The sequence below is a fragment of the Lemur catta genome, chromosome 1 (assembly GCF_020740605.2).
Source record: "Lemur catta isolate mLemCat1 chromosome 1, mLemCat1.pri, whole genome shotgun sequence".
In the NCBI taxonomy this organism is placed as follows: domain Eukaryota; kingdom Metazoa; phylum Chordata; class Mammalia; order Primates; family Lemuridae; genus Lemur; species Lemur catta.
This window is the reverse complement of record NC_059128.1, coordinates 206,201,151-206,225,969: the sequence shown is the minus strand read 5'-3', so window position 1 is coordinate 206,225,969 and position 24,819 is coordinate 206,201,151. Positions and strand designations below refer to the sequence as shown.

At 35.7% G+C, this 24,819-nt stretch overlaps 1 protein-coding gene across 1 annotated transcript in view; it reads left to right on the top strand.

Annotated features, from left to right (window-relative positions):
* The window catches only part of CCDC39 (coiled-coil domain containing 39), a 75,832-nt gene that overhangs the window by 9,926 nt on the left and 41,087 nt on the right, over positions 1–24,819 (top strand). The window contains 7 exon segments of the mRNA XM_045539740.1: positions 2,159–2,278; positions 3,877–4,023; positions 5,535–5,693; positions 7,020–7,112; positions 7,209–7,280; positions 7,282–7,338; positions 19,113–19,304. Coding sequence (XP_045395696.1) covers positions 2,159–2,278; positions 3,877–4,023; positions 5,535–5,693; positions 7,020–7,112; positions 7,209–7,280; positions 7,282–7,338; positions 19,113–19,304 — 840 coding nt within the window.

The window sequence follows — 24,819 nt, the reverse complement described above, 5'->3', positions numbered from 1 at the left end:
AGGAATGGGAAGTTAGTGTTTTATAGGTATAGAGTTTCAATTAGGGAAGATGAAAAAGTTCTAGAGATGGATGATGGTGATGGTTGCACAATAATGTGGGTTTACTTAATGCTACTGAAAGGTACACATAAAAATGGTTAAAATGGCAAATTTTATGTTGTGTATGTTTTATTTATACCACAATAAAATAATTTTATATCCCTAAAATGCTATACAAATAGAAATTTTATAGATCACATTCTTTGATCTTAAGCCAATAGAATTTACATTAATTTTTAAAAAGTTTTATTAAATAATTAAAAAATGATCCTCCATCTTAAATACTTAGGTATATTTCTCAGAAATATATTCCTGAGTGGCCTGTCTATCAAAGAGAAATTGAAAAGGAAAAAAAATCGCCTTTTAGATGATAATAAAAGGAGACTGCCTCATGCCCAGATCCACGGGAAACAGCAAAAATCTTACTTAGAGAAAACTTATAGCCTTAAATGCCTTCCTCTAAATTATTTTTTAGAAACAGGGTCTCACTCTGTCACCCAGGCTGGAGTGCAGAGGCATGATCATAGCTCACTGCAACTTCCAACTGCTGGGCTCAAGCAATTTTCCTGCCTCAGCTTCCCAAGTAGCTAGGACTATAGGCATGTGCCACCACACCCAACTAATTAAAAAAAATTTTTTTTGTAGGGGAGGATCTTGCTATGTTTCCTAGGGTGGTCTCAAACTCCTGGCCTCAAGAGATCCTCCCACCAGAGCCTCCCAAAGCACTGGAATTACAGACATGAGCCACCCCCAAGCCAAATGCCTTTATTATTAAATCAGTAAGACAAAAAGTAAAGAAACTAAGAACTCATCTTAATAAATTTTAATAACCAGCAAAGTAAACAAAAGAGGGAATTAAATATTTTCTATCACACTTCAGTGGATTTTGTTGTGCAGCCTCCGGAGGTATCCCTAACTTTGGGGACTACAGCTCAAGACTATAAGGAAGGATATTTTTATTTTGTTGAGCTTTTATGCTGCTTTGAGGGGTGACATATTCTATTGGTCCTGAGAATCTGTCTTGTAATTTCCCAAAGGTTTATTTTGTTTGTTTAACGTTTACACTATTTTGTTTCTACTCAGAGTTCTAATTCAAAGGTAAACAAAATACATTAAGAAACAGATTCTAAAGACATAAATTAGTCGTTCTGTTATGCTTAGCCTAAATCTATGGGTTTTGAAAAGGAGTTCAGGGAGAAGAAATTATACCTGGTATCTAGCCACTATTCAAATTTATAGTTCCCACTCTGTGTTTTTGTTATGTGTTGTTAGTATGCTCTTGTTTGCATAAGACATCTTGTAGTTTAATTATGGAATAGAATCTCATTTTTGTCCTATAAAAATATGGTACCACTGTATGAAAAATGCATCTTAGCCGTGGATCCTGCTACTGCTGCAAATCTAAGAAAGATTTCTATTCTGTGAAATATGGTGCTAAGTTTCCCACAATAATCTCCAAATCATAACACTATGTTGTAATATTTAAAAAATCAGTAGATTTTAGAAGTTCATGTGCGTATTAAAAGAAGCAGAGTGCTATGTACTGAATGTTTGTGTCCTTCCAAAATTCATATGGTGAAGTCCTAATCCCCAATATGATGGTATTTGGAAATTGGGTCTTTGGGAGGTAAATAAGTCATAGAGGTAGAGCCCTCATCAATGATATTAGTGCTCTTGTAAGAAAAGACAAGAGAGAAATGACCTTTCTCTGCCACATGAGGATACAGTAAGAAGGCATCTGTCTGCAAACCAGGAAGAGGGCCCTCACCAGGAACCACATTGGCCACCATCTTGATCTTGGACTTCCCAGCCTTCAGAATTGTGAGGAATAAATTTCTGTTGTTTAAGCAACATAGTCTGTGGTATTTCTGTTATAGCAGCCCAAATTGACTAAGACACACAGTAAATGAAGATTTGCAGCAGTAGCAGGATCCACTGCTAAAATGCATTTTTCATATAGTGGTACTATATCTTCATAGGGCCAAAATTAGATTCTATTCCATAACTAAACCATAAGATGTCTTAAGCAAACAAGAGTACACTAACAACACATAATTTTAGGTCCTTTAATATGGTAAAACTTAAGACTTTGGTTAATCACAGCATTTATTATTTACAGTTGTCAAAGCTACAGAATGAAAGAGCATACTTACAAGATCAGTTACGTGACTATGAAGATCGAATTAATGCTATGACTTCTCACTTCAAAAATGTCAAGCAAGAGTTATCATTTACGCAGGTATAGTAATATTGAAATTTATGTTGATTATATCATGAGTAGTCATAGAACATTTCACAGTGCATTTACATCTGTGATTTTATTTTAGAGCTATAACAGGAAACTTTAGTATAATTAAACTATTGTGAACATAATCTTGAACCTGAAAGTAGGTAGAAAAAAAGGTTTTGAGAAACTAACTACTGTCATCAATTTTAAACAAAAAATTAATTCATATGAAAGGGGAAATCATCATTCAAACAATCTAATATAATGTTAGGCAGCAGATTATTTGAGAAGGGTACAATGATAGCAGTGAGAAATGATGGCTATAAGCAGAAACAAAGCTAATTTAATACATGATAGAATTTCCATCTCCTTTTTAATTTTTCAGCACAACCCACTGGGGCCATTTTGAGTGTACGCTAATAGTCCATACACATGATATTTTAGCATAGTTCAGTAATTGAAATTTATAATAATAATCCTGAGATAAAAAGTTAAATTATATTTAAGATAACTGGGGGAAAGTATAATGCATTTTAGAAATATTAACACAAATATAATAAAAATTAAAACTTGGGATTATTAATAATCTTCTATTTTATGAATAATATTGAGGTATAGAAACTCACTCCCTTATCATGCCCAGCAAACTAGACAGGTTGGGAAGTCAGCATTGGGAAGTTTATTAACTGCTATCTCAAACTATTTTTTTTAATGCATCTACTTTTTTAAGAAAAAGTTTGTAATTTAAAAAAATGAACAGAGCCATGTTTTTAAAAGCAATTTACAATCAATATAGGTTAAGTGTATTTCATGGCTTACAAATGAACTTTTAAAAATAATGCTTAGGATTCTTGAATCCTGATATGATTGAGTAATTAATAAACTATTTGGAATACCAATTTTCCTCAAATTATTAAACTACTGAGTTCGGGATTTCAGAGACAGAGATTCTCTACAGTTATATCTTATTACCATCAAACCTCGATTAAATAGGATAATACAGACAAAAGACAGTAAGCCTCCTACAAAACTAGTAGCTTTCATACTGTAAAATTAATACTGAGACTGATAATTTTGAAGCACTGTAAGATCAGTAGTCAACAAATACTCTTTTATTAAATAAAACTTAACACAAAGGCATGATTATATACTAATTTATTCTAGGGGATATTTATAACCATCAGTATTTAAATAATTTTTTTAAAATTATGTCCATCAATTAGAATATATGATCAATTCTTACAAACATCTCATTTCTCAATTATTTTTTAATCCATATTTATATGTAGATAAGCAGTGAGTTATAGCTTTTAAGTCTTGCCATATAAACTTTGGTAACTTTGAGTTTTTTTAGTTTTCCTAGATCAACATAATATCTGAAAACTGCTGACAATATTTTCTCCTAGCACACTTCATTGACTTTCTTACAACTAGTGAGCAACACTAGTGAGCAACTAACTGTAATAACAGTCTAATGTGGTGTAGTTTTCAGAGTAGTGGAATTAATAGTACTTTTGTGGGAACTTTTTTTTTTTGTCTAATGGGTTATTATAAATATTTTAAAATACTAAAGTTTTAAAAGTCTTTCTATCATGTGTATTGTTCTGTAGTCTCTTTACAAGGCAAGGGAGCATGAGATTGAAAGTGAAGAACATTTTAAGGCTATTGCTCAAACAGAATTGGGACGAGTGAAAGAGGAAATCCAACGACTAGAAAATGAGATGTCTTCTATACGGGAAAAGAAAAGTGATAAAGAAGTAAGTATTGAAATCTTACTTAAAATTCTGTGCTACTGCTCCTTCTTCCCTCACCAAATGAGCATTGCTTTTTTTCTGTGTAGGAAAGGTATTCATTACTTTCCTGTTATTTACTTAAATTGTTTTTTGAACAATGAAAGGTATATGGAGTTGTGATTTGAACGAAACAGTAATAGAATATTATATTTTTCCTTGTTATTCATTCACCAGCTACTTATTGAGACTTAATATGTGCAAACTGCTGGCTGCCTATTGTAAAATATGGAGAATGATTTATATGTTAAGTGCTACATTTTTAACAGCCACATTTTTTAAAAAGTCACTTTTAGTTTTGAATTTCATTAGAAGGTTTTACTTTTCATGTTAATTTGTCAGCTTTATGACTCTAACATTAAACTACTTTAACCTATTTCTCTCTTTTCTTTAGTTTTTAGTTTTAGCTTGATTTGGGAGCTCTTTCCAAATTCTCATTCTTCTCTTTACACATATATATGCATATGTATATGTATGTATACATGTAAATATATACTACTTCTCTTTAAAAATACATATATACATGTATATTTATATACAATACGTACATATTTTATTATAATTTTATAAAGTAATATTTATATAATAATAATTACATATTTATTAATTTACATTAATTATTTGTTTATCTATTCCTTTTTCTTTCATGAGTCTAGATTTTTTTTTGAGACAGAGTCTCACTCTGCCACCTGGGCTAGTGTGCCGTGGCGTCAGCCTAGCTTATAGCAACCTCAAACTCCTGGACTCAAGTGGTCCTCCTGTCTCAGCCTCTAAAGCAGCTGGGACTACGGGTGCACACCACCATGCCCAGCTAATTTTTCTATTTTTAGTAGAGACAGGTCTCACTCTTGCTCAGGCTGGTCTCAAACTCCTGACCTCAAGCCATCCCCCTGCCTTTGCCTCCCAGAGTGCTAGGATTACAGGCATGAGCAACTGTGCCCTCTTTCATGAATCTAGATTTGTTAAATGACCAAATTTACAGGAATATTTTTATCTACTTTACTATATTTGCTTCAATTGGGAGTGCTTCTAAAATTTCTATATGAGACCTCTCAGTGGCAGTAATATGATTGGAAATAGGACTGACAGGAATTTGTCTTGGGTTTGAGTTAGCATATCAAACATTATTTTAACTAAGATTGCATATATATTTAAGGTGACTTTGGTGGAGTGACTAATGCAATTGCTTGTAAGGGAGCTACCCTAAAGCCTAAAGCCTTTTTAAGTGACCTTTGGCTCAACTACTGTTCCTGACTTTGTATAATCATTTTTCCTCTATTTTACAACCAAAGAATTAAAATACAAGTATGATAGTTCTATAATTAAACATGGTATATTATAAACATCTAGAAGGCAGAGATGGGACTTCTTCTTTCTTTTTAATATGTTTTGTCACATACCATGTTATATTTTATTTTAATTTATTTAGTAAATAATGTTTTGTACTCTCCTTTTTTCTGTCTTTCTTTGGAAATTAGAATGGTATATTTAAAGCTACTCAAAAATTGGATGGTTTGAAATGTCAAATGAACTGGGACCAGCAAGCATTGGAGGCCTGGTTAGAAGAATCAGCTCATAAAGATAGTGATGCCCTCACTCTTCAGAAGTATGCACAACAAGATGATAATAAAATTAGGGTGAGAAATTATAAATTCTAATTGTTAGGTTTTCTCTGTAGTTTGCCAACTTATTTACCTAAAATTATACTTTTTAAACAGCAATTTTTAAACTTTTTTGAGTCTGGGACTTGTTGAGGATTCAATAAAGCAAATTATCCTCTCTATAGAAAAATATACTCAAATACCCATAAAATTTTCCGGACTGTTTGTCACAGGTCCTCTGAAGCCCTTTGACCATTTTGGATCCATGAACCCCAGGTTAGGAATGTTCTGATTTATCAGGATTCTCAAAAGCATTTCAGAAAAGAAGTTTTGTACGAGGACTATTTATATGTATTTTAACTATGTTGTTTAAAATATAGTTTGAATATGTTACTGAAAGCTGAGCACTTGTACTCGAGGCCAAATCAGAAGAGAACAAGAACAAGTGGTTAAGGAGAAGGAAAGAAAAGTTTTTCACTTTGCTGGCAAAGGAAGAAAATAGTAGATTTTCTCATCTCAAAATCCAAATTCCTGTCCATAAGCAGAAATACAGAGCTTTTAAAGGGAAGGCCCTCAGTTCTAGGGTATTGTCATTAATGGATTGGATTCTTATTGTCCTATCTCTGGAGAAGATAAAGCCTGTGACCTCTGCCCACCTGGGAGACTGGCCCAAGCCTGCTGGCTGAGCTATCTCCTGTAACACAAAGAACAAAAGCCATTCCCCTGCCCCTCCTGACCACCTGCCTGAGGCAGAGATGAAGGCCAGGTGGCAGTTCCCAAAAAGAGTGGGGAAAATTTTAAAGAGACAGAAAACATCTTTACTGTTTTTTTTTTTTTTTTACCCCTGGCCATTCCCTCTGTTACATATTCCCCACTCTCAATTTTACGCTTCCATACCTATAGGAGGAGGGGCGACTACACTGTTACAGATGTTACATATAATTTTTGCTGATTGGAGACTAGAGTGCTATTGATTGATAATTATGAAAACTGTCAGTTAAAATCCACTTAAAACTACATTTGGCAATACTAAGTATTATAAAACATGCTATTTTGTGTTAGGCTTAATACCAAATACATTATTTTAAATAATTTCAAATGGCAAATTATAATTTAATCTTTTTTCTAATTTACTTTAAAAAGTGTTAAAAGTCATTTTAGAAACAATTGAGTTTTCATACAGCTATATTACAAACACATTAGATTAGCCCTTTGGGGTTAAAGGATAAGGAAAGTGGTAGTTGTTCTAGATATCAAAAAAAATATATATAAAATGTAAAAATATTTAGTATTAGATAAACTAACACTTTACAATTTATAAAATGATAACTATAAATATTTTTGTATGTAACTACATCATAGGCACTGACCCTGCAATTAGAAAGACTAACTTTGGAATGTAATCAAAGAAGAAAATTACTTGACAATGAACTTACAGAGACTCTAAGTGCACAGGTTAGTTTAATGAAGATTTTTATTTCTTAATTTTCAAGATGATGTTTGCAAAAGCACTTAAATTCACAAAAATTTTGTTTGCTTTCTCTTTGACAGTTAGAATTGGATAAAGCAGCACAAGATTTTCGTAAGATTCATGATGAAAGGCAAGAACTCATTAAACAGTGGGGAGAATACAATAGAACAGATGCAGAAGAGGGATCAAGACATAGATAACTGTGCTTTGGTAAAGTAGCTGTTTGTTCTTTGTAATATGGAGCTGTATTTGTCTCTTTTGTATTTAACTCATGATTTCAAATGTAAATCACATTGTTATTTGAAAGTTACTTTTGTAGCAAGATTCAATAGTTTTGGTGCTTTTGAAAGCCGACTCTATATCTATTATAAATGTGATTTTATGAAGATTATTTGTTTATAGTAGTATAATCCCTAAAGACTGGATCTTGCCATCTCTGAATTGTGGAACAAGAGAAAGTCAACAGATAATATTATTGCAATAGGCCCGGCGCGGTGGCTCACGCCTGTAATCCTAGCACTCTGGGAGGCTAAGGTGGGAGGATCGCTTGAGGTCAGGAGTTCAAGACCAGCCTGAGCAAGAGCGAGACCCCGTCTCTACCAAAAATAGAAAGAAATTAGTCAAACAACTAAAAATAGAAAAAATTAGCTGGGCATGGTGGTGCATGCCTGTACTCCCAGCTACCTGGGAGGCTGAGGCAGGAGGATGGCTTGAGCCCGGGAGTTTGAGGTTGCTGTGAGCTAGGCTGATGCCACGGCACTCTAGCCTGGGCAACAGAGCAAGACTCTGTCTCAAAAAAAAAAAAAAAAAAACAACATTATTGCAGTAAAACTGATGCTCTGACTTACACATGGTTGCCCAAAGTTCCTTGGATTTAATATGTATGCTATTTGGCAGTAAGTTACAGATGTAGGGAAATGAGCCTCCTTGGATAACCAAAAAACAAGGAAAGAAAGTCACAAAAGAAACCTACACTGCAATAAAGTTTCACGTTTGAAGCTGGGGCACCAATACTGATGTAGAAGATTGGAAGAGGGAAATAGTGCACTGATAACACAGACTGACTTTATCTCTTGTTACTTTCAGAGGTAATTTAGGAGAATGTTCTTGGAAAATCATTAAAGAATAAAATGATGGTGACTAGAAATAGGAAGATTAGAAGGAGTTGGGAAGGAGAAGGAATTGAGGAGGAAAGGAGACAGGTGAAAAGATGTGTTAAATTCCATTCTGAGTCTGCTCCATGGAAAGGCATTTGGCAAGCAGCTAAGGCCACTGGGGTTTGGAATTCTGATATCTGGATGTGGTTTACTTGCAATTTTTATATTTTAAATATCTGTAAATAACCAATATTTTATAAAAAAAATGGGTTATGCCTCCCTAGGAGGGATAAGGGGGAAGCAGTCTTAGCTATGAGGTACTCTTAATTCTTTTTTTTGTGGGGGGAGGCAAATGCTTAAACAACAGACATTTATTTCTTCACAGTTCTGGAGGCCCCAAGTCTGAGAACAAGGCATCAGAAGGGTTGATTTCTTTGGAGGTCTCTCTCCTTGGCTTGTAGATGGTCATCATCTCCATTTGTCTTCACCTGGTCTTCCCCCTGTGCCTCTCTGTGTCCTAATCTCTTTTTTTAAAAAAAATTTAATTAATTAAGTTTTTATTTCAAAATATTACAGGAGTACAAATATTTTGGGTTACATGTATTGAGTCGGGTTGTAAGTGTGCCTATCACCCAGGTAGTGTTTATTGTAACTGTTAGGTAGGTTTTTTGCCCATCCCTTTTTACTGCCCTCTGTGCATGTGTGTTCATCAATTAATTCCAATATAATAGCGAGTATATGTGGTGTTTGTTTTTTCATTCTTTAGATAATTCACTTAGGATAATGGTCTCCAGTTCCATCCAAATTGTTGAAAAAGGCCTTAATTCATCCTTCTTCACGATGGAGTAGTACTCCATAGTATACATATACCACATTTTGTTAATACACTCATGAATTGATGGGCACCTGGGTTGATTCCACATCTTTGCAATTATGAGTTGTGTAGCAATAAATGTTCAAGTACAAGTATCTTTTTGATAAAATGACTTCTTTTCCTTTGGATAAACACCCAGTAGTGGGATTGCTGGATCAAATAGTAGGTCTACTTTTAGTTCTTTCAGGAATGTCCATACTGTTTTCCATAGAGGTGGTACTAATTTGAAATCCCACCAATAGTGTGTAAGCGTTCCTTTCTCTCTGCATTCACGCCACCATCTATTGTTTTTGCATATTTTAATAAAAGCCATTGTGACTGGAGTAAGGTGATATTTTATTGTGTTTTTAATTTGCATTTCACTGATAATTAGTGACACTGAGCATTTTTCCTATGTTTATTGGCCATTTGTCTATCTTCTTTTTTTTTTTTTTTTTTTTTTTTTGAGACAGAGTCTCGCTCTGTTGCCCGGGCTAGAGTGAGTGCCGTGGCGTCAGCCTAGCTCACAGCAACCTCAAACTCCTGGGCTTAAGCGATCCTACTGCCTCAGCCTCCCGAGTAGCTGGGACTACAGGCATGAGCCACCATGCCCGGCTAATTTTTTGTATATATATATTTTTTTAGTTGGCCAGATAATTTCTTTCTATTTTTAGTAGAGACAGGGTCTCACTCTTGCTCAGGCTGGTCTCGAACTCCTGACCTCGAGCGATCCACCCGCCTCGGCCTCCCAGAGCTAGGATTACAGGCGTGAGCCACCACGCCCGGCCTCTATCTTCTTTTTAAAAGCTTCTGTTCATGTCTTTTGCCCACTTTTTAATGGGGTTGTTTTTTCCTTGCTGAATTGCTTGAGTTCTTTGTAGATTCTGGTTATTAGCTCTTTATCAGATGCATACCTTGCAAATATTTTCTCCCATTCTGTAGGTTGTCTATTTGATCTGTTGATTATTTCCTTGGCTGTGCAGTAGCTTTTTAATTTAATCAAGACCATTTAATTTATTTTTATTGTTGCTGTGATTGCCATTGGGGTCTTCTTCATAACCCTTTGCCTAGGCCTATATATAGAAGAGTTTTTCCAACATTTTCTTCTCGAATTATCATGGTTTCATGCCTTACATTTAAGTCTTTTGTCCATCTGGAATTAATTTTTGTGAGTGGTGAGAGATATGGATCCTGTTTCATTCTTCTGCATGTGGCTAACCAATTTTCCCAGCATCACTTATTGAATAAGGCTTCTTTTCCCCAGTGGATATTGTTGTCTGATTTCTCAAATATCTGTTGGCTATATGTGGATGGTTTTATATTTGGGTTCTCTGTTTTGATCCTTTGGTCTATGTCTCCATATTTGTGCCAATACCCTGCTGTTTTGGTTACTAGCCTTGTAGTATAGTTTGAAGTGCGGTAATGTGATGCCTTCAGATTTGTTCTTTTTGCCTAAGGTTGCTTTGGCTATTTGGTCTCTTTTCTCATTCCAAATGAAGCATAGAATTATTTTTTCTAGATCTGTGAAATATGATGTTGGTATTTTGATGGGGATTGCATTGAATCTGTAAATCACTTTCAGTAGTATGGACGTTTTAGCAAAGTTGATTCTACCGATCCCTGAACATGATACATTTTTCCATTTGTTTGTGTCATCTGTGATTTCTTTCCACAGTGTTTCATAGTTCTCTTTGTAGAGATCTTTGACCTCCTTGGTTAAGCATATTCCTAGGTATTTTATTTTCTTGGTAGCTATTGTGAGTGGTATTGAGTCTTTGATTTGACTGTCAGCTTGACTGTTATTGGTATATAGGAATGTTACTGATTTGTGAACATTGATTTTATAACCTGGGACTTTGCTCAATTTATTTATCAATTCTAAGAATCTCTTGGTGTAGTTGTTTGTTGGGGTTTTCTAGATAAAAGATGATATCATCAGCAAAAGGCGATAGTTTGACCTCTTCTTTCGTGGTTGAATATTGTTTATTTCTTTCTCCTGCCTGAATGCTCTGGCTAGGGCTTCCAGCACTATGTTGAATAGAAGTTGTGACAGTAGGCACCCGTCTTGTTCTAGTTCTCAGTGGGAATGCTTTCCACTTTTCCCATTCAGTATGATGTTGGCTGTGAGTTTGTCATATATAGCTTTTATAATTTTGAGATATGTTCCTTCTGTGCCTAGTTTGTTGAGGATTTTTTATCATGAAAGGGTGCTTAATTTTTTCAAATTCTTTTTCTGCATCCATTGAGATGTTCATATGGTCTTTGCTTTTATTTCTGTTTATGTGGTGAATTATATTTACTGATTTATGTATGTGGAACCATCTTTACACTCCTGGGTTGAATCCCACATGATCATGGTGTATTATTTTTTTATGTGCTGTTGAATTGAGTTTGCTAGTATTTTATTGGAGTTTTTGAATCTATATTAATAAAGGATATTGGTCTATAGTTTTGTTGTTGTTGTCATTGTGTCCTTTCCTGGCTTTGGTATCAAGGTGTTACCTGCTTTGTAGAATGAGTTGTGGAAGATTCCCTCCTTCTTGAAGTTACAGAATAATTTTGGCAGTATGGATACCAGCTTTTCTTTGTGGGTCTGGTAAAATTAGTCTGTGAATCCATCCAGTCTGGGGCTTCTTTTGTTGGAAGGTTTTTTTTATTACTGCTTCAATCTTCTTGCTCATTATTGGTCTGCTTAAGAGTTCTATTTCTTCCTGAATGAGTCTTGAGAGGTTGGTTTTTCCAGAGATTTGTCCATTTCCTCTGTGTTTTTGAGTTTATATGTGTGTAGATTTTCATAGTATTCTCAGATGATATTTTGTATTTCTGTGGTATCAATTGGAATATCTCCTTTTTCATTTCTGATTCGGCCTATTTGAGTCCTTTCTCTTTTATTTCTGGTTAATCTAGCAAGAGTTCTATCAATTTTGTTTATCTTTTCAAAGAACCAACACTTTGTTTCATTGATCCTTTGTAGTTTTTTTGTTTGTTTGTTTTCCCTTTTGTTTAGTTCTGCTGTGACCTTAATTATTTCTTTTCTTTGCTGGCTTTGGTTTTCTCTTCCTTTTCTAGTTCCTTGAGACATGTCATTAGATTGTTAATTTGTGATCTGTCTTATTGATGTAGGCATTTAAGGCTATGGTTTTTCCTCTAGGACTGCTTTTGCTAAATTCCATAGATTTTGGTAGCTTGTATCCCCTTTGTCTTTCAGTTTGAGGAATCTTTTGATTTCCATCTTAATTTTCTTATTGACCCAATAACCATTCAGCAGCATGTTAATTTCTATGACTTTATGTAGAATTGAGTGTTTCTCTTAAAGTTGATTTCTAGTTTTATTCCACTGTGGTCTGAGAAGATATGTGGTATGATTTCTAATTTTTTGGGTTGCTTGAGACATGTTTTGTGGCCTAAGATATGATCAGTCTTGGAGAATGTTCCATGTGCCGATGAGAAGAATGTATATTCAGTAGTTTTGGAGTAGAATGTTCTGTGAATGTCTGCTAGTCCCATTTGTGCTAGTTCCTGTTTAAGTCCAGTGTTTCTTTATTTATTATCTGCTTGGATGATCCATCTGGTTCTGTCAGTGGGGTGTTGAAGTCCCTGGAAATTATGATGCTGCTGTCTATCTCTTTGCTTAGATCTAGTAGGGTTTGCTTTATGAATCTAGGCATTCCTGTGTTAGATGCATAAATATTTCAGATTGTGTCTTCTTGTTGAATTGCTCTTATTATCATTATATAATGGTCATCTTTGTCTTTTTTTTACAATTGTTGATTTAAGTAAATTTTATGTGATATGAAAATGACTACACCTGCTTTCTTTTTGTTTCCATGTGCATGAAACATTTTATTCCATCCATTCACCTTGAATCTGTATAAGTCCTTGAGGGTTAGATGTGTTTTCTGAAGACAGAAAATACTTGGGTTTTATTTTTTCATCCATACAGCCAGCCCATGTCTCTTGAGTGGGACATTCAGACCATTCACATTGATTGATAGAATTGATATGTTGGATGCTCTTTCATTCATCATGTTGGGTAGTACCTTATTGCTTTGTTTTATCTCTTGTGCTATTGTTTTATATGACCTCTGAGTTTATGAGTGGTTTTACATTGGTGGGTGTCTATTGTGATGATCCATGTATATAACCTAGTTCTATGCATTTCCTGCAGAGCAGGTCTGGTCTTGATATATTCCCTCAGTGTTTGCTTGCCTGGAAAGTCTTTATTTCTCCTTCATATGCAACTTAGTTTTGCAGGATACAAAATTCTAGGAATTCTAGGCTGGCAACTGTTCTGTTTAAGAAGACTGAACATGGGGCCCCAATCCCCTCTGGCTTGAAGGGTCTCAGTTGAGATGTCTGGAGTTAGCCTGATATGTTTTCCTTCGTACGTTACTTGGTGTTTTAGCATCATGACTTGTAGGATTTCCTCCTTCATGTTGACTTTGGCCAGTGTGATGTCCGTGTGTCTTGGTGATTGCCTCTTTTCAATGAATGTCCCCGGTGTTTGTTGAAATTCTTGTACCTAGATGTCTAAGTCTCTAGCAAGACCAAGGAAGTTTTCCTCAATCATTTCCTCAAATAGATTTTCTAGCTCTTGTACATTTTCTTCTTCATCCTCAAGAATGCCTATGATTCTCATATTTGGCCATTTTACATAATCCCATATTTCTTGTAGGCTTTGTTAATTCCTCTTAATTCTCTTTTCTTTATTTTTTTCTGACTGAGTTAATTTGAAAGTATTGTCTTAAAGTTTTGAGATTCTTTATTCTGCCTGGTCTAGTCTATTCTTAAAACTTTCTACTGTGTTTTGTGTTTTCTGAAATGAATGTTTCATTTCCACAAGTTCTGTTTGTTTTTTTGTTTTTGTTTTTTTAATATGTCAATCTCTTCTGTAAATTTTTTATTCACTTCCTGAATTGTTTTTATTCACTTCCTGAATTGTTTTTCTGTTTTGTTTTTTTTTTTTGAGTTGGTTTTCCATTTTCTCTTGGATTTCATTGAGCTTCCTTACAATCCATATTTTGAATTCTCTGTCATTTTAATATTTTCCTTTTTGGTTGGTATCCATTGCTAGAGAACTAGTGTTCCCTTTTGAGGGTGTCGTTTTGCTCTGATTTTTCATACTTCTGGAGTTCTTTTGCTGATTCCTTCTCCTCTGTGACAGCTGTCACTTCTTATTTTTTGGATTTTCTTTTGTTGAGATGGGGCTTTTTTTTTTCCTTCCCCCCTCACTCTTAAGTGAGTACCTGTAGCATATGTTTGGCAGAAACCTTGGCTTTGCTTGTGAGTTCTTTGACTGGGGTCTAGGTTCTGTATGGGTGCGTTGGTTATATATATACTTTGTGTGGTGGTTTTCTCAGTTGATAGTTGTTTGTAGGTTGTAGCAGTGGTGAGCTACCTGTGTGGATAGATTACCTGTCACTGTTTGGTGAGGGAAGATGGAAGTCTTTGAAATCCTTTCTCTTTCCTCAGCCCTCTGGTCTTCTTAATAGTGTGAATTGTACTGGCATGCCAAGTTTAATCTCTGAGACAGTAGGTGGTACTTGTGGGTAAGAATCAACCACACCCTGTATGACTGAGTCAGTAAATGATGTAAAGGGCTGTGCAAATTTACCTCCTTATCAGTAGGTGTTGCTTGCCAGAAGGAACAAGGTGCAGTGTTGTTTTGGGGACCTATGACTGGCTCTAGCCCCTCAGGAGAAGCATTCGAATGCCCCATGTGCAGGGTGGGGCCCTGTAGCTTCCAGGTGAGTCCTTATTCTTCACCACAGCAGAGCTGGGTTGGGGAGGGAGGCTGGGCAGGGCTGGGTTGAGTGAGCCTGCCCTCAGTCTCCACAAAACCTGATACAGTAGCTGTTTGAGCAGAGGTCAAAGGTCTGCTCTCAGGCTTCATTTCTGCCCATGTGGGCTCCTTTCCCTTCCAAGATTAGTTCACAAATCTCCCCTCCATGCTCCCAAGCAACACAATTGAGTCCTGGGGCTACAAGATCTGGCCTATGGTCCATCCTAACCCCTGAAGTTCAATCACTGACCATGCCAGCGAGAGGCATGCTGGTCCTGAGTTGCTATGGGGTGGCTCAAGCAGGTTTGATGTCCCTCTGCTTCAGGATGTGCCCTGCTCTGATGGAGTAGTCAGGGAAGCAGCACCGAGGGGGGCTGGTGTGCAGGGAGCTCACAGTCCAAGCACTCCTCAGTCTTCTTCAGGTCTTTGAGAGGAAATGTTTGAGCTCCACTCTCTATGAAAGCCCCAACAGAAGGAATGCAGTGGCTCAAGCATCTCTCTTGGCAGACATGGGTGGTGGAGAGGAATAGGAGGCAAAGCATCTGGAGGGAAGAAATTAGTACTCTGGTCATCTCGGTCCCTCTCTCTGGAAAGCAGCTCTCTCAGAATGTCCAGGCTCTAGGGTCATGCAGATTCCCCAGGACCCACTGGTCCCCTGTGGCTCCCACAGGCTGGGCCAGAGTTGAGAAATGTTTGTCTGGGATAGAGCCAGATGAAAACTGAGGGGCTGAAGCCCCCTCAGGAGGAGAAAGGCACGCAGTGGGTGGAGAAGCAATATGGCACCTGCCATCTTGGCTTGGGTCTGTGGTGACGGGAAGTAACCCCAAGGCAGCTGGCAACTTGGTGCTTTATCTTCAAGAAGCTCCCAGTTCACTGGCGGTAGCAGCTTTTAAGCTCATGAGGGTACAAAGGCTCTGCAGCAGCTTGGGAGTCTGTTGGCTGCCAGAGATGTATGGGAGAAACAAATCACTCCACCTACCCTTTTTGCTGGACTCCAAGCCCCTTGGGGGTTGACCTCTGCTGATACTTTGCTCCTTCTTGTTCTGCTCCACATCTTTTTCCCATGGAATCTCTTAGAGGTTCTGGCACTTTTCCCTCAGAATTACACCTGATCTATGATTGTTTGTTTGTTTTGTTTTTTTCTTTTTCATCTGAAACTTTTCGTTCTTTTTTTTTTTTGAGACAGAGTCTCACTCTGTTGCCCTAGCTAGAGCGCCATGGCATCAGCCTCACTCACAGCAACCTCAAACTCCTGGGCTCAAGCGATCCTCCTTCCTCAGCCTCCCGAGTAGCTGGGACTACAGGCATGCACCACCATGCCCGGCTCATTTTTTCTATATATTTTTAGTTGGCCTGCTAATTTCTTTCTATTATTTTTAGTAGAGATGGGGTCTCGCTCTTGCTTAGGCTGGTCTTGAACTTCTGACCTCGAGTGATCCACCCGCCTCGGCCTCCCAGATGCTAGGAGCCATGAGCCACCACGCCCAGCCTGAAACTTTTCATTCTTCCTGAGATGATTTGGTAGCTGGTGTCTCTGGTCAGCCATGTTGTCTCTTTAAACTTTATTCTTAATGGTGATATTAGTATCTATTTCTGAACTTCTTATTGCTTTCAAACATCAAGTCATAATTGCATCATCTATGTAAATCAATGTGCCAGGTCCAAGATTAGAGGTCCACAATAAGTATTCTCATACAACCCCATGGCTGAGTTGACTCAGTCTGTTGATTTGGCAGAATATACAATTACCAGCTTCCTAGTTATATTCATGGTGGTTCCTCATTTACAGGTTGACATCTCTTGACTGTACTATAAGAGACTAGGGAGGGTGCTAAGAGGTGGTTCCATTAGGCAGTGGGATGCTTCTTAATGTTCAACAACTCTTCTCTGAGAACAAAACAAAACAGAACAAATAAAAAGAAACCCCTGATATATAGTGTTTCTGATTTCTATGGTGTAACTACTTCCATATAAGCATGACTCCACCGAACCTAGAGTTGAGAAAAGATTTGTAAATTAGTTCTTGTGAGTCAATGAGAGCTGGTTCATATCATTAGAGCATTTAGACTATAAGGGAGGTAAATTTTTTCTCTATTATCTTAGGGTTTCAGGCTAGGACTGATTAACAGAAGAAAAGCATACAAATTTTATTTACATGTACATGGAAGCCCTCACAGGAAAAATGAAGACCTAAAGAAGTGGCTGGGCCTAGGAGCTTTATATACTAGGTTGAACAAAGAGTGACAATTGTGGAAAAGTAACTAGGAAGATAAGAGTTGGTTTAACAAGGTGGTTTGTACAGATTTCTCTCAGCCTCAACTTCCTATCTCTGGCGATAAGACTGTCTGTCTTCTTCCTGGCACAGAGAGGGCACCTTTCAGAAAGGAGTTTTATCTCCTTCTTTCAGGAAGAAAAAGGAAGGGCAGAGTACTCATCTTGCAACTGCTATTTTTCAAGTGTCTTTAACTCAAAATGATGCATATGCTGAAGTAGCATATTTTGATCCCCTACAACTAAGATTGTACTTTTTTGTTCCTCTTCCTGCAAAACAATTCCTGCCTTCTCAGTGCCTTCTTAGCAGGAGTCTGGCCATACAATCCTGAAATTGTCTTCTTAAAAGAAAAACTATTTAGAAAAGGAAAATGTTTTTCTACTATTCTTTTATTTCAGTATAGAAATTTTGGGATATTACTTATAAGCATTACCTATATGAAAACCATGAATAACATTGGTAGGAAGTATGATGTTAAAGTAGGTATTAAAGCATCTAACTAAGTAGTAGAAAAATCAGTATAAGGTAAGAAACTCTAGAATGATCATTTGAAATATTTAAATTTATGAAGTTTTGACATATCTTTTTGTTGAATGAGCACAGTAAATATTAATATACAGAGTGCTACAATTATAGAATGTTAATTATTATAGAAAACATATAGGAATACTGAATCAAACAAATTCAAATTTTCCTTTTTAAAATATATCTTAGATATATATCCATTTAACATGCTAATATGTATAATATTACATGCAGTGTTTCTAAAACTTATTGATTTCAGAACACAACCACTTCCCTTAATCTCCTGTGATTAGTTGCTTTGTAGGACCTCATTTAGGAATGTTTGAAAGTAATACATTTTAGGGTAATTTTTCCTTCTAATTAATCCAAACTATTGTCATCAGAATCACTTGTAAAAAACACATCTGATCTTTTTATTCCCCAGCTTTAAACTCATCTTTGTTTTACATTGCTTAAAAATTGACCCTCACTTGCCATGGTGGTTCACACATATAATCCCAGTGACTTGGGAGACTGAGGTCGGAGGTTTGCCTGAGGCCAGGAGTTCAAGACCATCCTGGGCAACATAGTGAGACCCCATCTATAAAAAAATTAGTTGACCCTCTTTGACATGTCCTTTGAATTTCTTCTCAATTTGACCCTAAACCCTACCTTTCCAACCTCATCCCTTTCGTCTGAACCCCATCCCTTCTTAATATAGTCTGTTCTTATTCCTGCCCTTCTACCCTATGCTTTAACTACAGTAGAGTATTTATGCATCTCCATTCATGGTTCTAGCCCTGACTCAAATGAAGCCTCTTGGATAATGTTTTCTTTTTTTTCCTCTCCTGGGAAGCCAGGAATGGCTAATGTCTTCTAATGACTCCTCTTGGGTAGAATTCATCATCTCTTTGTTCCCATAGTACTTTGGCCACATTTCAGTTCCAGTACTTCGTGTATTCTATTTATTATTGTATCTCTAAGACCAGCAAAAGGCCTGAGTGAAGATATTCCTATTGAAACTAGTAACTAAAGTGTTATTTTTGAAAGATGAAAAAAACTGGTCTGTAAAGTACTTGGAAAGTTTTATTGAAACCCAACTTTCTATGTGAAAAATATTGTTTTAAATGTTAAAAGAATTAATTAATATTTAAATTAAAAATAGTCTGTTAAATTTCTTAGGTGTTACCCTTCATGTATAAAAAGCTTAACTGTTTTACTTATTTCTTTAGCGAAGTTCCATATTGATGAAAGAAAATATAGCGACCTTTAGCACTATGAATTTATAGATATTGGTGTGTAGCATATTAATGTTTTTATTAATATTAAAAAGTCTCTCTTTTAAAAATGTTCTTTTAAGAAGTTTTGGTAAAATAAATACTGAATATAATAGAAAAACAAAAACTAAATTTCTTTTAAGTTTAATTTTGTCATAGTAAACATATATTTAGGTAAACATGTTTGTTTTAATTCTAGGCATTAGCAAAGACAAAACAAGAAATAAGAGAAAAGGAAAATTTGATTAAGGAAAAGATCAAGTTTTTGGAAAATGAGATTGGGAATAACACAGAGTATGAGAAAAGAATATCTGTTGCTGATCGTAAACTTTTAAAATGTAAAGCGGAGTATCAGCACCATGAAACTAATAGAAGTCAGCTGAAGGATGAGGTATGTGAACTAAAGACTGGTTTGTGTGTTCATGACAAATTGCTGTAAAAAGTAAGCATACAGCCTTTCCTTTGATTAAGGGACTGCCTTCTAGTTCTTTCTGTTACTTTCCTTTGCTTTGTGGAACTTTTAGGATACTCTAATTGAGTCCCTGAGTGGGGAGGCATAGGTGTTGTGAAGGACTCCCTCTGGAGTTGTGCCCACCATCTATAGTGTTCTGTAAGGGACCTGAGACCAGATGCTCTCCAATGGTCTAGGTGGGAAACCATAGTGACAAGATAACAGGCAAATGCAAAGTTGAATATTGACAAATTATTATGAGTTAGTGATAACTTGAAGTGTCTTCCCGGTGCTGCATGGGTATGTATGGTTTTAGCTCTCACATTCTAGTTGTAGCTACTTGTTAAAGTTCAGTTTCTCACTTTGTTAAGGAATACTATTTCAATCTAGTAGTAAGATAATGTGGTGATAAAATAGCTTGAAATAGAATAAAAGAGAACAAAACTTTTCCTGCTTTCTTCTTTTCTTCTTCTGCAGGCATATATGTGAATTACATTATTCCATATGGAGAGTAAGTGTACCCCTTAGGTAGCAATAACAGGATCTTTATGAAATTTCTACTTGGAGGCCATATTATCTGAATTTACCAATGTTTAGGTAGAAAATTGGAATATTATAGAGCATTTTTTTCTATAAGGTATTATACTTTTTAATCTCTAATAGAGAAGGAAAGAATTTTTAAATAATTCTTTACATAGAGAATAATTACATAAAATACTAAAAAATTAAAACAAGGGAATTTCTTGCCTAAATTACATGTCCTGCTGATAGTGCATTCTTAAAAATGTCAAAGTTTAAACCAATTGCAGAAAAGAATGAAGGGATTGATTGATTAGTTCATTCATTCATTCATAATTTATTTATTGAGATATAATTCACATACCATAATTCACCTTTTTAAAATGTATAATTTAATGGTTTTTAGTATATTCACAGAGTTGTGCAACCATCACCACTATCTAATTTCAGGATGTTTTTGTCACCCCTAAAAGAAACCCATATCCGTTAGTAGTCACTCTCCATTCCCCTCTTCTCCTAACCCCTGACAACTACTAACCTACTTTCTGTCTGTCTGGATTTTTCTAATCTGGACATTTCATATAAATGAAATTATATAATATGTAGTTTTTTGTTTCTGGCTTCTTTAGCATAATGTTTTTAAGGTTCATAGATATTATAGCATGTGTTGGTACTTTATTCCTTTTTATGTAAAATAATATTCCATTTTGTGGATATACCACAGTGTTTATCCACTAATGAGCTGATAGACATTTGAGTTATTTCCACTTTTTTGGCTGTATTGATAAATATTTCTATGAACATTCATGGATAAGTTTTTGTGCGGAAGGAAGTTATTAATTTTCTAAATATTTTTCACACACTAGAATGTTAGAGCCTTAGTCTTACATTGGGATAGTTACCTCTCATTCTCTTTAATAGTTTGCAAAGGTTCTTTTTTTAAATACATGTGTCTCATTTGTTTAGCTTTATTGAAGAATGATTGACAAATAAAAATTGTATATATTTAAGGTGTAAAATGTGATGTTTATATATGTATATAAACATATGCACACACATATATATAAAATGTGAAATTATGACCACAATCAAGCTAATTAACATATCCATCACCTCACATAGTTACCATTTTTTTGGTGTGGTGAGAATGCTTGAGGTCTACTCTCAGCAAATTTCAAGTATATAATGCATTATTGTTAACTATAATAACTTTAAGTATATAATATATTATTATTAACCATGTTGTGTATTAGGTCTCCAGAACTTATTCATCTTATAACTGAAGGTTTGTGTGTTTTGACCAATATCCTCCCCCTGGCAACCACCATTCTAATATCTATTAATGTGAGTTTGACTTTTTAAAAAAATTCCACATATAAATGAGATCATACAATATTTGTCTTTTTGTGTTTGGCTTATTTCATTTAGCATAATGCCCTCAAGGCTTGTCCGTACTGTTGCAAATGGTAGTATTTCATCTTTTTAAGGGCTGAATAATATTTCTGTGTGTGTGTGTGTCACATTTTCTTTATACATTCATCTTTTCACAGATACTTAGATGGTTTTTCTAACTTGGCTATTGTAAATAATGCTGCAATAAACACTGAAGTACGGATATCTCTTAAACATACTGACTTCATTTCCTTTGGATATATTCCCATAAGTGGGATTGCTGGATCATATGGTAGTTCTAGTTTTAATTTTTTAAGGAAACTCCATGCTGTTTTCCATAGCAGCTGTACCAACTTACATGTCCATCAACAATGTACAAGGGTTCCCTTTTCTCCACATCACCAACATTTGCCATCTTTTGATTTTTTGATAATAGCCATGTTAACTGATGTGAGGTGATACCTCATGGTGGTTTTGATTTACATTTCTCTGATGGTTAATGATGTTGAGCATCTTTTCATATACTTTTTGGCCATTTGTATGTCTTCTTTGGAACGATGTCTATTCAGGTCCTTTGCCAATTTTTAATCAGTTTTTTTGCTATTGAGTTGTATGAGTTCCTTATATATTTTGGAGATTAACACCTTATCAGATATATGGTTTGCAAATATTTTTCTCATTCTCTAGGTTGCCTTTTTATTTTGTGGACTACAGAAACTTTTCTTACATAAACTTCTTAGTTTGATGCAGTCCCACTTGTTTACTTTTGCTTTTATTCCCTGTGATTTTGGTGTCAAGTCCAAAAAATCCTTATAGTGACCAATATAAAAGAGCTTTTCTCCTATGTTTTCTTCTAAGAGTTTTATAATGTCAGGTCTTACATTTAAGTCTTTAATCCATTTGAATTGATTTTTTTGTATGGTACAAGAGAAAGGTTTGATTTCATTTTTTTTTTTTTTGCATGTGGCTGTCCAGTTTTCCCAAAACCACTTATGAAGAGACTATCCTTTCTCCATTGTGTATTCTTGGCACTTTTGTTGAAAATTAGTTGATTGTATATGTGAGTTTATTTCTGAGCTCTCTTTTCTTTCCCATTGGTCTATGTGTCTGGTTTTTATTGCAGTATATTCAGTCTCCTTATCCATGTGTTCTGCATCTGTGGATTCAACCAATAGTGGATCAAAAACATTAAAGAAAAAAATCAATAAAAAATAATATAATAATAAAAATAATACAAATAAAAACAATACAGTATAACAATTATTTACATACATTTATATTTTATCAGGTATTATAAGTAATCTAGAAATGCTTTAAATTATACAGGAGGGTGTGCATAGCTTATATACAAATACACACCATTTTATATAAGGGACTTAAGCATCTGTGGATTTTGGTATCCACAATGGGTCCTGGAACCAATCCCCTGTGGATACTGATGGATGACTATACCATACTATTTTGATTATTATAGCTTTGTGATATAGCTTCATGGTGCCTCTAGCTTTGTTGTTCTTTCTCAAGATTGCCTTAACTGTAATATTTGGGGCCTTTTGTGGTTCCATATGAATTTTAAGATTATTTTTTCTATCTCTGTGAAGAATGACATTGGAATTTTGCTAGACATTGTATTGAATCTATCACCTAAATAACAAACAGAGGCCAGGCGCGGTGGCTCACGCCTGTAATCCCAGCACTATGGGAGGCTGAGGCTGGCGGATCGTTTGAGCTCAGGAGTTCGAGACCAGCCTGAGCAAGAGCAAGACCCCATCTCTACTAAAAATAGAAAGAAATGATTTGGACAGCTAAAAATATATATAGAAAAAATTAGCCGGGCATGGTGGCTCATGCCTGTAGTCCCAGCTACTCGGGAGGCTGAGGCAGGAGGATCGCTTGAGCCCAGGAGTTTGAGGTTGCTGTGAGCAAGGCTGATGCCACGGCACTCACTCTAGCCCAGACAACACAGTGAGACTCTGTCTCAAAATAAATAAATAAATAAATAACAAACAGAGAGAGGTTCTCTAAGAATATTAAGAATATTGAGTTTCATCTAGAATGAGTAGAGAATTTGCAAAGCCATTTTGCAAATACATGGACTGTGGCAGATTTTAGGCATATCCAGGGAGGTAAAGGAAGGCAAGAGTTTTTAAATGTAAAATGAGAAAAGTTACATAAATTGTTTTAAAATAATAAACCTTGACTACAAGGATCAATAACAAGGCTGCCGTCCGTCCAAGGTTGATCAGGCAGTTGCTGGACAGACAACTTTGTAGAAGTATTTTTGTGCAAGGTTGCAGTGACCTTCATGCAAGACTATGGTTCTAGAATATTCTCTTGGGATAGTTCTCGTTATCATGCAAATATGTGTGGGAACCCTCCCTTCATGGCCTTTCTGAGCTCCATTTTGTCGGAGTTTGACACAAGTGACTCCATTCTAATTTTGACAACTTTGACAAATTTGTAGATCACTTTGGGTAGTATGAGCATTTTAACAGAATTAATTTTTCCAATCCATGAATACAGGATATCTTCATTTATTTGTGTCCTCTACAGTTTCCTTCATCAATGTTTTATAATTTTAAGTGTGCAGATCTTTCACCCCCTTGGTTAAACTTATTCCTAAGTATTTTATTCTTTTTGATGCTATTATAAATGGGATTGTTTTCCTGATTTCTCTTTCAGAGAAACAAACTCTAGAGTTTTTGCAAAGATTATAAATAAAGGGGAAAATTCATGTCTGGAATTAATAATTTATATTAACAGTAAAATGTGTATCATTAGTTAGGAGGTTGATATATTAGAATCTCTTGAGATTTTTCTCTTTTTTTTTTTTTTTTATTTCAGCTCATCATGGGGGTACATAAGTTCAGGTCATATACATTGTCCCTGTCCCGCCCATCCCCCCGAGTCAGAGTCCCAAGCGCGTCCGCTCCCACTCTCCAGACAGTGTGCCTGGCACTCACCATGTATTCATACCTCGATCCCCTCCCCCCCCACCTCCCCGGGTCTGCACCCTCAAGCATGACCATTCCCCAGAGGGTGTGCAACGCACTCGTCATGTAGGCATACACCCATCCCCTCCCCCCACCCCCCCCATCCCAGTCTGATATCCAATTGGTATCATTCCCTGATGTACATTTAGGTGATGATCAGGGAAACCAGTTTTCTGGTGAGTACATGTGATGCTTGTTTTTCCATTCTTTGGATACTTCACTTAGTATAATGGGTTCCAGCTCTCTCCAGGAGAACCAAAGAGATGTCGTATCATCGTTATTTCTTATAGCTGAGTAGTACTCCATGGTATACATATTCCACAGTTTACTAATCCATTCGTGGATTGATGGGCACTTGGGTTGTTTCCACATCTTTGAGATTTTTCAAATCCATTTAAACTTCTTATGATTGTCATGAATACTTTATATTAATACATATACATTAATTTATCTTGGATCTTGGGATGTGTTCTTTCTGAGCAGGTTTAGTGATATTGTACGTTTCTGGATTTACTTTCAACACATGTGTAGGTCTCTATAATTTGCCAATA